Source organism: Ceratotherium simum, chromosome 6, assembly GCF_057802395.1.
Source record: "Ceratotherium simum simum isolate JZ-2026a chromosome 6, ASM5780239v1, whole genome shotgun sequence".
In the NCBI taxonomy this organism is placed as follows: Eukaryota; Metazoa; Chordata; class Mammalia; order Perissodactyla; family Rhinocerotidae; genus Ceratotherium; species Ceratotherium simum.
In genome coordinates, this window is record NC_141905.1 from 444,258 (window position 1) to 456,992 (window position 12,735).

The following is a 12,735-nucleotide window of genomic DNA, read 5'->3' on the forward strand; positions in this document are numbered from 1 at the left end:
AATAAGCCAGTCACAGAAGGACAAATACTGTATGATTCCACTTATACGAGGTCCAGTAGTCAAATTCCTGGAGAGAGAAAGTAGACTGGTGGTTGCCAGGGGCTGGGGGGAGGGGAGAAGAGGAAGTTGTTTAATGGGGACAGAGTGTCAATTTTGCAAGGTGAAAAGAGTTCTGTGGATAGTGGTGATGGTTGTATAGCACTGTGAATGTACTTAATGCCACTGAGCTGTAGACTTAAAAATGGCTAAGATGGTCAAGTTTATGTAATGTGTGCTTCACCACAGTTAGAACTTACACTTTGGCTTGCAGAAGAAGGAGAGCTGGGAGAGGGGTCCGCGGGAGGGGCGTGTACAGCCCCTCGTCTTTTATCGTTCTCACCGAACCTGGTTCCTCGAGGAGTCGGAGCTTTCCTGGTTTGCTGAGTGAGTCCCCTCAAGGAACAATTCAGATGGTGTCTGCGGCTCCCGGGTTGCTTCTCGCCACAAGCACTGAGTTGAATCTGCGAAGGCTGAGATGAAGCCCTTGCCTGGATTTGGTGAAGAGCTGAGGCCCCTCGTAAGCACCGACAGTCAGCCTGTGTTACACAGAGAGGAGAAACCCTGCCTTGGCCTTCTCAGTGACTCGGGCAGATCTGAGCCACAGCTCCCTGCTTGTAAGATGTGGAATTAGCATCTGAACCTAATATGGAGCCTGTTTCTGGGTGAGAGGAGAGCTGTGGACATTGTGCTCTGTGACCAGCCTGGCTTGAGGCCCCTTCTTCAGAGTAACAGGTACCTCCCAGGCATAGGGTGAACATGTAATTTATGGTCCAAATCAGGAAACTTTAATTTTATTTATTTTTTTTTCCCCCAAAGCCCCAGTAGATAGTTGTATGTCACAGCTGCACATCCTTCTAGTTGCTGTGTGTGGGACGCGGCCTCAGCATGGCCGGAGAAGCGGTGCGTCGGTGTGCGCCTGGGATCCGAGCCCGGGCCGCCAGTATCGGAGCGCGTGCACTTAACCGCTAAGCCACGGGGCCGGCCCAAATCGGGAAACTTTTAAGAGTGAAGGAGAGGGGCCGGCCTAAATCGGGAAACTTTTAAGAGTGAAGGAGAGGGGCCGGCCCAAATCGGGAAACTTTTAAGAGTGAAGGAGAGGGGCCGGCCCAAATCGGGAAACTTTTAAGAGTGAAGGAGAGGGGCCGGCCTAAATCGGGAAACTTTTAAGAGTGAAGGAGAGGGGCCGGCCCAAATCGGGAAACTTTTAAGAGTGAAGGAGAGGGGCCGGCCCCGTGGCTTAGCGGTTAAGTGCGCGCGCTCCGATACTGGCGGCCCGGGCTCGGATCCCGGGTGCGCACCGACGCACCGCTTCTCCGGCCATGCTGAGGCCGCGTCCCACACACAGCAACTAGAAGGATGTGCAGCTATGACATACAACTATCTACTGGGGCTTTGGGGGAAAAAAAAAAAAAAGGAGGAGGATTGGCGATAGATGTTAGCTCAGAGCCGGTCTTCCTCAGCAAAAAGAGGAGGATTAGATTAGCATGGATGTTAGCTCAGGGCTGATCTTCCTCACAAAAAAAAAAAAAAAAGAGTGAAGGAGAGATTATTAAGAATTCTGCCAGAACAACAGGTGTCTCCCAGGACATGCCGTCATTTTATCCAAGAGAGGCAAAGCGCATCCAGTGTGGAGATGTGGAAGGCTTAGAGGTCAGCCCCCCTCCCCTGCTCCCGTTCACAGCAGGCGTCTTTGTGGGTGCGAGTCGTCTTCTCTTGTTTGGCGTTTATTGAGTTCCTCCTCTGACAGGGCACTCACCACCTCCTGCAGTGGGCTGTTGTCTCTGGATCACTCTGACGGATAGAGAATTGCCCTTATTTGAGCTGAACTCTGTCCATGGACCCCAAGGCCTGATCCCCAGGTGTGAATGCAGATAGATGGTTTCTCTGCTAGTGTCTGTCTGTAATTAATACAGTCAAAAAGGAAAAGTCTAGGATTTTTATGTATATATATATATATGTTAATATATGTTTTATATATATAATGTGAGTAGTGTATTTTTAATCTTACTGCTGAGAAGAAGTGGTACTTTTTTCTCTGCAAGTTTTATTTAATAAACTTGAATTGCATGGAAATTCTAGAAGACTACACAAGGCGTCTCAGCCGAGCGGCGTTCCCTTCTCCGTGCCCCGTCTTCAGTCACAGTCTCGTGTCTTTGCGAGAGACCCTTAGTCCTGAGGTCTACGTCTCTGTGTCAGCATCTCGTGGTGCAGAACGTGCCAGGCTGCTACATACTCTTCTCGATTTTGTTTTTGGAAATTCTCATATTGGACATTTAGGTTGTTTCCAGTTTTTTTGCTAGCCTAGGTAAGGATGTAGTTATTAGTTTTGTGTAATACAGATTCTTCCCTTTGGGGAAAGGAAGGAAATTATTTGCTGGGACAGATTCCCGGGAGTGAGAATAAATGGGTCAGAAGGTGTGCACGTTATTTTGAGTGGCCTGAGGTATTTGTGTATCAGAATTGCTTCTCCAGAAGGGCAGTCCTGATTCAGAGGAAGCAGAGCCATATCTTGTGGTGTGTAGGGATCTCGCGCGTGCTTTTCCACGTGCAGGCTGGCCGAGGCGGAGGGCAAAGATTGTGTCGCCACAGGCTCCACTGGAACTCGGAGTTGCCTGTGGCTCTTCCTGCAGGGCCTCACTCTGGCTCACCGGCTCGGCCGTCTGAGGCTGGGACCACCGAGAGGGATTTCCGAAGAAGGGCTGTTCACGGTGCCCTGTGATTATTGCCTGGCACGGATGATTATTCGCATGTTCTCACAGGGGGTCAAGCCGAGGTGACTGGTGGTGTGTATCACTCCGTGTCCTGTGCCAGTGAAGGTCAGCGTGGCCCAGTCTGCCTCTGCGTGGGAGTGCCCCATTTCCGTCTTGTTTATACCTTTTCTTTTCCCAGAAATAGTTTTTCAAAAAAAAACGCCTCCATTGAGGTGTAAATTAGAGTAATGTTTACCCATTTCAAGTGTACAATGCGGCGAGTGTACAGCTGTGTGCTTCACGTAGCCACCATCGCCACAGTGAAGAGGCAAGCCTTGCCGTCACTGCACAGACTGCCCCCGTGCCTTCTGCAGCCGTCCCCTCCTCTCCCTCCCTCCACAACCGTTGGTCTGCCTCCTGTCACTATAAATTAGATTTGACTCTTGTATCTGACTTCTTGTAGTGTAGTGATGGTTTCTTTGTTGTTTTGTTTTTAATTTCATTTTAAAAATTTATAAATTCTTTTAAAATTTTATGTATTTATTTTTAATTCCTATTTCGGTAGTGTATGTCCTTCAGAGTAAAAGGGAATCTAGATGTATGGAAACTTGTTTTTTTTCTTTCTTTTTTTTTTTTTGCAAGGGAGGCTTCCCCCTTTGCTAATAACATCTGTTGCCAACCTTCCTCCTTTTTTCTCCCCCCAAAGCCCCAGTACATAGTTGTGTATAGTTGTAAGTTCTTAATTTTATTTTTTAAAAATTGTGGAAAGACATACATAACTGTTCATAATTGTAACCACTTTTAAGTGCACAGTTCAGTGGCATTAAGTACCTTCACATTGTTGTGCAGCCATCACCACCATCCATCTCCAGTCTATTTCATTGATTTCTGCTCTTATTTTCATTATTTCCTGTGTTCTATTTAGGGTTTATTTTGCTCTTTTTCTAGCTTCTTAAGGTGGAAGATTAGATCGACTTTAGATCTTTCTTCTTTCCTAGTATAAGTATTTGATGTTATACATTTTCTGCATCCCACACGTTTTGATATGTGTTCATTTCATTTGGTTAAGATATTTTGTACATGCATACTCAGTATGTAATGTGTCTTTTCTTTCTCTTCTGGCTTCCTTCAAGTTTTTTTTATTACTGGATTTCACCAATTTTATTATGACATATGCTGGTGTGGTTTTCTTTGTTTATTCTGTTTGGGGTTCATTGGGCTTTTTGGATTTGTGGGTTTGTAGTTTTCATCAAATTTGGGACTATTTTGACCGTTATTTAATTCAAATATACACCCTCCTCCACTTTTTTTTTTCCTCAAACTCCTTGTCCTACAGGCACTGAGGCTCTATTTAGTTTTTTTCTTGCTTTATTTTTTAATTTGGATAGTTTCTAATGCTTTGTCTTCAGATTCACTCATCTTTTCTTCTAGAGTGTCTAATTTGGTGTTAAACCCATCTAGTGAATTCTTCATTTCTAATGTTGTATTTTCTATTTCTAATAGTTCCATTTGGATCTTTTTTATATTTTCTATTTCTCTCCTCATTATGTTTATATTTTCTTTTAAATCCCTGAGCATATGTAGAGTATCTGTTTTAAAGTTGTTGCTAATTCCATCTTCTTTGACATTCCTGTGTCTTGTTCCAGTTAGTGAATTTTTTTCCTTTTTATAGGTCACATTTTCCTTCCTTCTTGCCTATCTAGTAACTTGTGATTGTATGCTAGATACAGCTTTCGTGCCTGAGTATTCTTCCTGTCTTGGTCAGCTTGGGCTGCCATAACAAAATACCATAGACTGGTTGACTTAACAGAAATTTATTTCTCACAGTCTGGAGGTTGGAAGTCTGAGATCAGGGTACCAGCGTGGTCAAGTTCTGGTGAGGACTCTCTTTTTGGCTTGGAGATGGCTGCCTTTTTGTCTTCACGTGGCAGGGGGAGGGGGGACCTCTGGTCTCTCTTCCTCTTAGAAGGGTGCTAATCGTGGAGGCCCCACCCTCATATCCTCATCTGACCCTGATTACCTCCCAGAGGCCCCACCTCCAAATGCCATCACTCCCAAATACCATTGGGAGTTAGAGCTTCAGCATACGAATTTCTGGGGGACACCTTCAATCCATAACACTACCTTAATAGTATTAATTCTTTTGAGTCCAACACCTTTTGTTAAATATTGTGTGTGAGATTCGTTCATTCTATTGTATGTAGTTGTAGATCATTCATTCTCATTGTTGTGTAATATTCTGTTGTGGGAAAGTATCATTTGGGTTGTCTACAGTTTTATGCTGTTAAGACCTGTCAAGAAATATAAAAACATACCAGAGTTGGAGACCTAAATTATAGGGATGTCCCGGGGTTCGTGTGGCTGGGCTGAAGGAAATCCTGTCTTTCGTCTCTGGGTCCGGATGGTTTTAGCGTGATAGTTTAATGCAGGACTTGGCAGGCTACGGCTTGCAGGCCACACTTGGCTCTCTGCCTGCTTTTGTACATAAGACTATATTGGAACTCAGCCCTGCCCCTTCGTTTACGTGTTATCTGTGGCTGCTTTCCTGCTGTAACAGCAGAGTTGAGTAGTTGAAACAGATCATCCAGCGCGCCAAGCTGGAAATATTTACTATCTGGCCCTTCACAGAGATGTCGACTACTGCTTACTGTCTTGGTTTTCTGCTGACTGTTCATCCCTGAGCTGTGCCAGCATGGCAGGGACTAGGGTGGGGGTGAGGCTGGGTTGGGAGTTCCTTCTCTCAGTTGCCCAGGGAACTGCCTGTAACCTCCCCTGGGGGACTCTGCCCCTCGGCCTTCCTTCCTTTCAGAGGCTTTGACACAGTCAGATTCCTGGGCGGGGCCCGGGGAGGGTGTGTTTTGTGTTATCGGGGAACACAGAGCCCTCTGGGGAGTCCTCACCCTTCCTCACGGGCTGGCGTGAGTTCGATGGCTGTGCTGGGAAGAGCACACGTGCTGTGGTTCTCAGAACCGCCCTTCCGGCAGGAGGAAAGGCTGGTGTGTGACAGCCGCGTGACCCTGTGCAGGGCACCGTCCTGCCTGGGCCTGTTCCCGTTGTAATGAGGAATCTGGCTCCACCATCCTCTCTGGCTCCCAGACTGTCCACACTCCCACTGAGAAGTGGCTTGATTTGGCCTGTTGTACTGTGGGACTGTTTTGAAGGGAGCACTCCCTGCTCTGTGTGGGAGTCAGAGTGGCCATAGTCTTGAGGGGCAAGGCCTCCTAGACCCGACAGATACCCTGAGCCTCCTGCTGAGCCCACTGGGCACCCAGGGCCAGGCTGGGTCTAGGGCCTGTGCCCTCTGGCGTCCTTTCTGGCCAGTGGTTGAGTTGTTGACTTTTCTGGGGGCCACGGGTATCTCCTGTGTTCTGAACTCCCCAGGCCTGGAGTCAGGAGGGCCTGTTCTGGAGATGCCAGGACCATGGGGTTCCCACCAGGGCAGCGGGAGGTGCTGGGTCCTTGGAGGCCATTGGTCTCCAACTGCTCAGCTTTGCAGGTTGACAAACTGAGGTCCAGGAGAAGGATGGCTTGTTCAGAGCCACAGGGTGAGTGGAGGACAGAGCTGAGACTGCTCCAGCCTCCTTTACTCCCTGCCCTGTTTTCTTTCCATCATCCTTTCCTACCTTACTTGAAAAACTTCCAGAAGGCCCTGTTTCCAGACTCTGCTTCACTGGTGTCTCCGGAGGCCAGTGAAACAGATGTCTCTGGAAAGGAGGACCTTGTCTTAGGAGAGACTGGCGCGGGGAGTTTTTGAGGGTGGGGTGCAGAGTATCTTCAGTCCAGCCACTGCTGCTGGTATTGAAGGCCCCTCCGTGCCTCTGCTCTGCCTCCACTGCGGGAGGGCAGGGCTCGCTCAGACGTGCCCTGTGCCCTAGGGTAAGCAGGACACCTGTGACACTTCCTTCAGTCCTTACAACCTCCTGTGACCCAGGAAGGGTCGCCTCCATTTTGCAGAGGAAAACATCGGCTCAGAGAAGTTCTTGGACTCGCACGAGGGAGGTGCAGAGTGGAGATGGGAACCAGGCCTGGCTGACCTGTGCTATTGCTCAGCGGGCTCTGGACGGCCTCTCGTGTCAGCGGCTTGCTCTTGGGTTTCCTTCTGGTTTTCTCTGAGGCTTCCACAGGCGGCCCCAGGGAAGGCACTCTGTGAGCGTGGGCCTGTGTCAGCAGGGGAGCTTGCAGGAGCCAGGGGCCGGAGGGCGGGGCCTGAACGCCTTGCGATGCTGCTGGTGGTTTGCCCTGAGCTTGCTGAGGTTCCCTCTGGGGCCTGCAGTATTGCCTAAGTGCTATTACACACCCGGATGTGAAATCTTCCAGGGGCCAGGGCCACTAACTTGTGGGTGATAAGGGGCTGCTTTTGACCTACTTGGTGTTGAAACCCTCCCCCAGTCCAACAGGGCCTGACCGGGTGTCTACACTGCTGTGTGACTTGAACCTGCTTGGATAAGGTGCTTGCTTGTGTGGCAAGAGGATCCCATGTGTCTTCTGGACAAGGCAGGTCCAGACCAGCCCCAAGAAGACCTGGCCCCTTCTTTCACAGGGCCTTTGCCTAACGGGCAAATGTCAGCTGTCTTGACAGTGACCCACACGGAGGCTCTGGCCCCTGATCCTGGTTGGGACATAGAGTGATCCTCCCCACCTGACAATGGGGTCCTTGGCCCTAGAGTCACACAGTGCAGAGCCCCTTCTGCGGAGCTCCCCCACCACCAGACCTGTGCCTGCCCTGGTGGGGTGGAGGGTACTGGCTGCTGCTCGCTCTTCCTGGCTTGGGGGGCTGGTCTGTGGGTGGTCAGGAGGTCCAGAGACACTCAGGTTTGGTTCTTAACTCTGCCACCAGCTAGCTGTGCGTCTTTAGGCAGATCACCAAATCATTCTCCATCTGAGCTTTCCCATTTGAAAAATGGGGGTCATAGTGCCAGCCCGATGGGTGGAAGGGGCTCTTTAGGTGTAGTGAGTGCTTAATACAGTGTCTGGCACCCGAGAAAGGGTGGTGCTGCTTGCCTTGGTGACCACAGCGGTGTGTGTCCTGATGGTCCAAGGCTGGCCTCCCTTAGGGCTTGGTGGGAGTTGGGCCCCATTCTTTGGGAAGGAATTTAATTAGATCAAAGAAGAGAGACAGGGAAGGTTACTCTGAGGCTGGAGGCACCCAGCTCAACTGTCACTCCCCGATGGCTGGCAGCCGGGGAGATAGACCCGCCCCGTGGACCATCTGCCTCGGCAAGGCCCAGGAAAGGGGCTCCGCGGGGAGCCGGGTGAAGCTGGCGAGCGTCCTGGCTCATTCGTGGGGCTGTTGTGTGAGTTCCCAGACAGGTCACTTCCCCTATCTGGTCCTCGCTCAGTCTCCTTGAGTTGAAAATGACTATTGGTCCCCAGAGTTCCTGCCATGGGCCAGTGTTCATTGAACCCGTGATCTGACATGTGACCCCCCCTCACCCCAGTTCCTTTCTTTCTGGTGCAAGTTAACTTTAGTTCTTCCTTTGAAACAGAGTGGCAAAAAAACACGAGCCCTTGTTGTTAGAGCTAGTCCTTGTGAGGGAAGGAGAACTGCACTGTGGTGCAGGGAGCTGGCTTCTCAAGCTGATCGTGACTCAGCAAGGGGTTTCTCTCCATCCTTGTAGTACCAGGTGGTGGGTGGATTGTCATGGAAAGTGATTAGGCAGAGGCTGGAATCCTTGTTGGGGACACTGGATGGGGGCTAGGGATGTGCTGCCTCTAGGCCCTGTCTTGCTCTGATCCTGACGCCCCTGTGTAGGGCTTGACCGTCGACCTGGGCTGGGCTGGGCTGGGCTTGTGCTTGGCCCTCATTTGCTTTGAGTGCATTTGGGTTGAGTTAGACCTGAGAGTGTGCCTGGAGGAGAGCTGGAAGGACCACAGGCAAGGACTGCCCTGGTCTTGGAGCCCTGGTGACTGGCTCGCTCATGCCTACTCTGTACCTACTATGGGCAAGTCCTTCTCCAAGTTTTTGGGGTACAACCCTGAGCAAAACAGGAACATCTCTGCCCTCAGAGGGCTCAAGGGGGGGAGACACACTAGACAAACAGCCCCTGTGGTCTAGGATAAGCACCATGAAGAAAATCAAGCAGGGAAGGAGGTCAGGAGTGGTGGACGGGGAGCTGTCCACCTAGGATGGAAAAGGGAGGCTCTGAGGAGGTGAAATTTGGAGAGACCTGAATGAGGTGAGGGAGGAAGCCAGGAAGGGATATGGAGGAAGAACCTTCTAGGCCGAGGGAATAGTGTCAAGGCTCTGAGGCAGGGAAGAGTTTGGTGAGTTCAAGAAATGGTAACAATGCCAGGGTGGCCAGGGGAGTAAGTGGCGGTGGCGGAGATGTGGCCAAGCCCTGGCTGCGTAGGCCTGTGGGCCATGGCAAGGAGTCTGAATTTTTTTTTTTTTTTTTTTTTTAAGATTTTATTTATTTATTTTTTCCCCCCAAAGCCCTAGTAGATAGTTGTATGTCATAGCTGCACATCCTTCTAGTTGCTGTATGTGGGACGCGGCCTCAGCATGGCCAGAGAAGCAGTGCCTCGGTGCGCGCCTGGGATCCGAACCCAGGCCGCCAGCAGCGGAGCACGTGTACTTAACCGCTAAGCCACGGGGCCAGCCCAGGAGTCTGAATTTTATCCTAAGTGTAAAAGGAGGTCCTTGGAGAGTTATTGAGAAGGGGAATTATCCGATCTGTATTTTTGAAGGATTCTTCTGGTTGCTTGGGGATCTGTGAGGAGAGCGCAGGAGGCCCCTGTAGGGGTGGGGCACGGGCAGGTGGGAGCAGAGAGTCGGGGAGAAAACTGGTCAGAGGCACTATGGATTTTGAAGGTAGAGTCAGCAGCAGGTCCTGGTAGGGTGAATGTGGGGTTAGAGGGAAAGAGAGGCACCAAGCTTGAGGTCTAGGGTTTCTTTTTTTTTTTTTTTAAGATTTTATTTATTTATTTTTCCCCCAAAGCCCCAGTACATAGTTGTCTGTCATAGCTGCACATCCTTCTAGTTGCTGTATGTGGGACGCGGCCTCAGCATGGCTGGAGGAGTGGTGCCTCGGTGCGCACCCGGGATCGGAACCCGGGCCGCCGGCAGCGGAGCGCACGCACTCAACCGCTAAGCCACGGGGCCGGCCCTAGGGTTTCTTTCTTAAACAAATGAGTAGATGGACAGTGGTGCTGTCCAAGGAGAAGGGGAAGAGTTAGGGAGTTGCTAGTTGGGATTTGGGAGACCAAGCCTCCATTTGGGGCATGTTAAGATTGAAATGTGGTCTGATGTCTTAGGGGGACAAGCCAGGTAGACATGAGGATGTTTAGTTTGGGAGTGGCTGGCACTGGAGATGAGGTTTGCGAGCCAGCAGTGTGTGGACAGTATTCAAAGCCGTGTGAACTATGAGATCATCTGGAGGGGTCCCGGGAGGGCGGGGTCCAGGAGTGACAGTCAGGTTCCCAGCATTTAGAGAGGTCTGGAAGAGGAGGATTACCAACAGCAGAGACTGAGAAGGAGTGACAAGGAGGGTGGGAGACAACCATGAGTGTGCGCTCTGTGGCCCCAGAGCCTAGTGCCTCAGTGCAGGAGGGGGGCCCCAGCTGTGCTGGATGAGATCAGAGAAGCTTCCAGCTCCGAGAGAGGGGAGTCAGTCACTGGGGACCTTGAGGAAGGGTGCAGAGGACGCCTACAGGACTCAGCGGGCAGCGACTGGTCACCCTCAGGCTTGCTTCCCGTGCCATGTGAGACACCTAGGGAGAGAAAGGAATTGGTCATGCAACTCATCAAGAAAATCAAAGACCTTCCTCAGCTGGTTAATTCGACGGGAGGACTGAGAAGTGGGAAATCAGCGAGGGTGCCAGAAAGGCCTGTTCGTCGGCTCCCTAGAGTGTGAGTCCCCGCGGCACAGGGGTCTCTGCCCACGGGCTCGGGGTTGTCTCCAGTGCTTGGACGGTGCCGGGACCTAGGATGTACTCAGTCAGTATTTGTTGAAGGAACGAGTGAATGAGGAAACGAATGGATTAAACAGAGACGGGGGCTCGGGGCCCTTCTCCCCACTGCTTGGAGTTTGGGTCTGGCCCTCTGGCCCGTGTTCCGCTTTGTGAAGTGGTGGGGTTGGGCCTGCAGGCATTCTTCACTTGGGGTCCACAAACTGCTGCGGGAGCCAGCTGTGAGGAGTCTGTGAAGCCTCTGAAATTCCATCAGAATATTGGGCACGTGAGCATTTTCTGAATGTGATCTGTGATCCGAGAGAGGTCGAGAACCCCAGGGCATTCTTCACGGGCCTTTCCTCGCCCCCACACCAGCGGGAGCCAGCCGTGAGTGCCGTGGCAGGGACGGCCTGAAGTCTGAGCCTGCGCTCTGGAGCGCAGGCACAGACACAGCCCTGTGGTTCATCCTGCGGTTCTGGTGAACGGCAGCCCCATGCCCGCTCGGCGTCAAGTAATGAAACAGCAGAGCGGGAGGCTGCTTTGTCTGCAGAGGGCCCCTTTTGTTGTGGTGCAGAGAGAGGACCGAGGCAGCCTCACTGGGTCCTGTGGGGGGAGGTGGGGGTTGGGGGCACAGCTTTTCTGGGGTGAGCACATTGCGTAGTGCAGGCCTGTTTTAATTGTGACTCGTAACCCAGCCTTTCCCGAGCACACGTGCCCATGCAGAGCAGGTGCCGCGCAGGGCCCGGCCCGTGCAGCGGCGCGTCTGTGCGTGGTGGCAGAGGTGGTGTGGGTCTTGTGCGGAGCCTGTGAGGGCACCTGGGGCGATTCGTCTTAGACAGCAGAGAGTGCACCGAACTGAGTGGAGGGTTTGTGGGATGGGCGGGAAACAGGGTGGGGCTGGATATCTCTGACTCTGTGGTCTCTCCAGGACAGTCTGCTCCCAGATCTCTGGAGCATGGGGCCGTCTAGGGTTGAAGGAATGTGTCTGAACGGTCAGGGAAGGAGGGGCGGGTTATCTGAAGAGCCTTGCCGCCCGTCATCTGCAGGGGCTGAGGGGGGCCACCTTGCCCCGGCTCCACCCATCGTGGACACGAGCCAGGAGTATCCCCTGACTAGCAGTGTGCTCCCTGTGAGAAGCACGTTCACGGTGCTGGTTTCCCTTCCTGGTGCTGGTTTCCAACCTCACTTTTTCTCTCTCTCCCCCCACCCCAACCCCCGCTGCCCCTGCCCAGTTGGCTGGAGTCGTCTTCCTGGGAGTCGGACTGTGGGCATGGAGCGAAAAGGTAGGTGTAATTGTCCCTAGGACCCTGAGCATCAGGCGGCCACAGCTGGATTCCTTCAGCTTCTCTGTCCCTTCCTCTAGACTCCCCCCTGACAAGCACGTCTCGTGCAGTGTCATCATCTGCACAGAGCAGCTCGTGGAAGCAGTCACGGAACCTACAGTGAAAAGCCCTGGGCTCCTCCACCAGCTCTGCCTCCCCGTGGGGGTGTCTGCTAGAGGCCGGGCTGGGCCTGCTGGGCTCTGAGCTCCCTGAGTGCAGAGCCTCCCTTCTGTTCCCAGAAGCGCCAGGTTGGCCAGGGGTTGTCTGCAGCTGTGTCCAGGGTAGGCCTGGGGCCACCTTCCTGACCCTGGCTGTGCTTCTGGGAGCCAGCAGCCCCTCCTGGACAGGGTTGTGTTTATTCCTGAGACCCTCCCCCACCTGAGTCAGGGAGCAGGGCACTGTCATACGCCCCCTGGGCGTCCCGTGGGCCAGGGACAGGTCTTCACGCACCTGTGAACCCCTTCGCCCTGCCGTGGAGGGGAGGTGAGGAGGGGAGACCAGGCTCTGACTGTCGGGAAGGACAAGGGGCACTTGGGACCTGGGAGGGACCAGACCAGCTGTGGGCATGGTGGAGCTGTGGCGCCACCTTATGCTCTGTGGTGGGCCGGTGCGGGCAGGAAACAGACCCAGAGCCCTCGTTGCTCTGGGGACCTCTCTGCTTCCAGGAGGAGGAGGCACGAGCGCCTAGGTCTATGGGCTTTCTCTCCATGGCCTTAGGAACTGGATAGGACCCGCTCTTGGGTCTGGGCACCTCAAGGTGGCCTGTGAACCCCTGAAGGGGAGGAGCTGAGGTG

At 52.6% G+C, this 12,735-nt stretch overlaps 1 protein-coding gene across 5 annotated transcripts in view; it reads left to right on the top strand.

Moving 5' to 3' along the window:
• Positions 1 to 12,735, top strand: part of TSPAN14 (tetraspanin 14) — a 58,935-nt gene that overhangs the window by 34,806 nt on the left and 11,394 nt on the right. For 3 of the 5 annotated variants that reach the window (XM_004432492.3, XM_087431777.1, XM_087431775.1), the window contains one exon: positions 11,852 to 11,902. The exons of the other annotated variants lie outside the window; for them this stretch is intronic. In XM_004432492.3, coding sequence (XP_004432549.1) covers positions 11,852 to 11,902 — 51 coding nt within the window. The remainder of the gene's footprint in view (positions 1 to 11,851; positions 11,903 to 12,735) is intronic. 5 annotated transcript variants of the gene reach the window in all.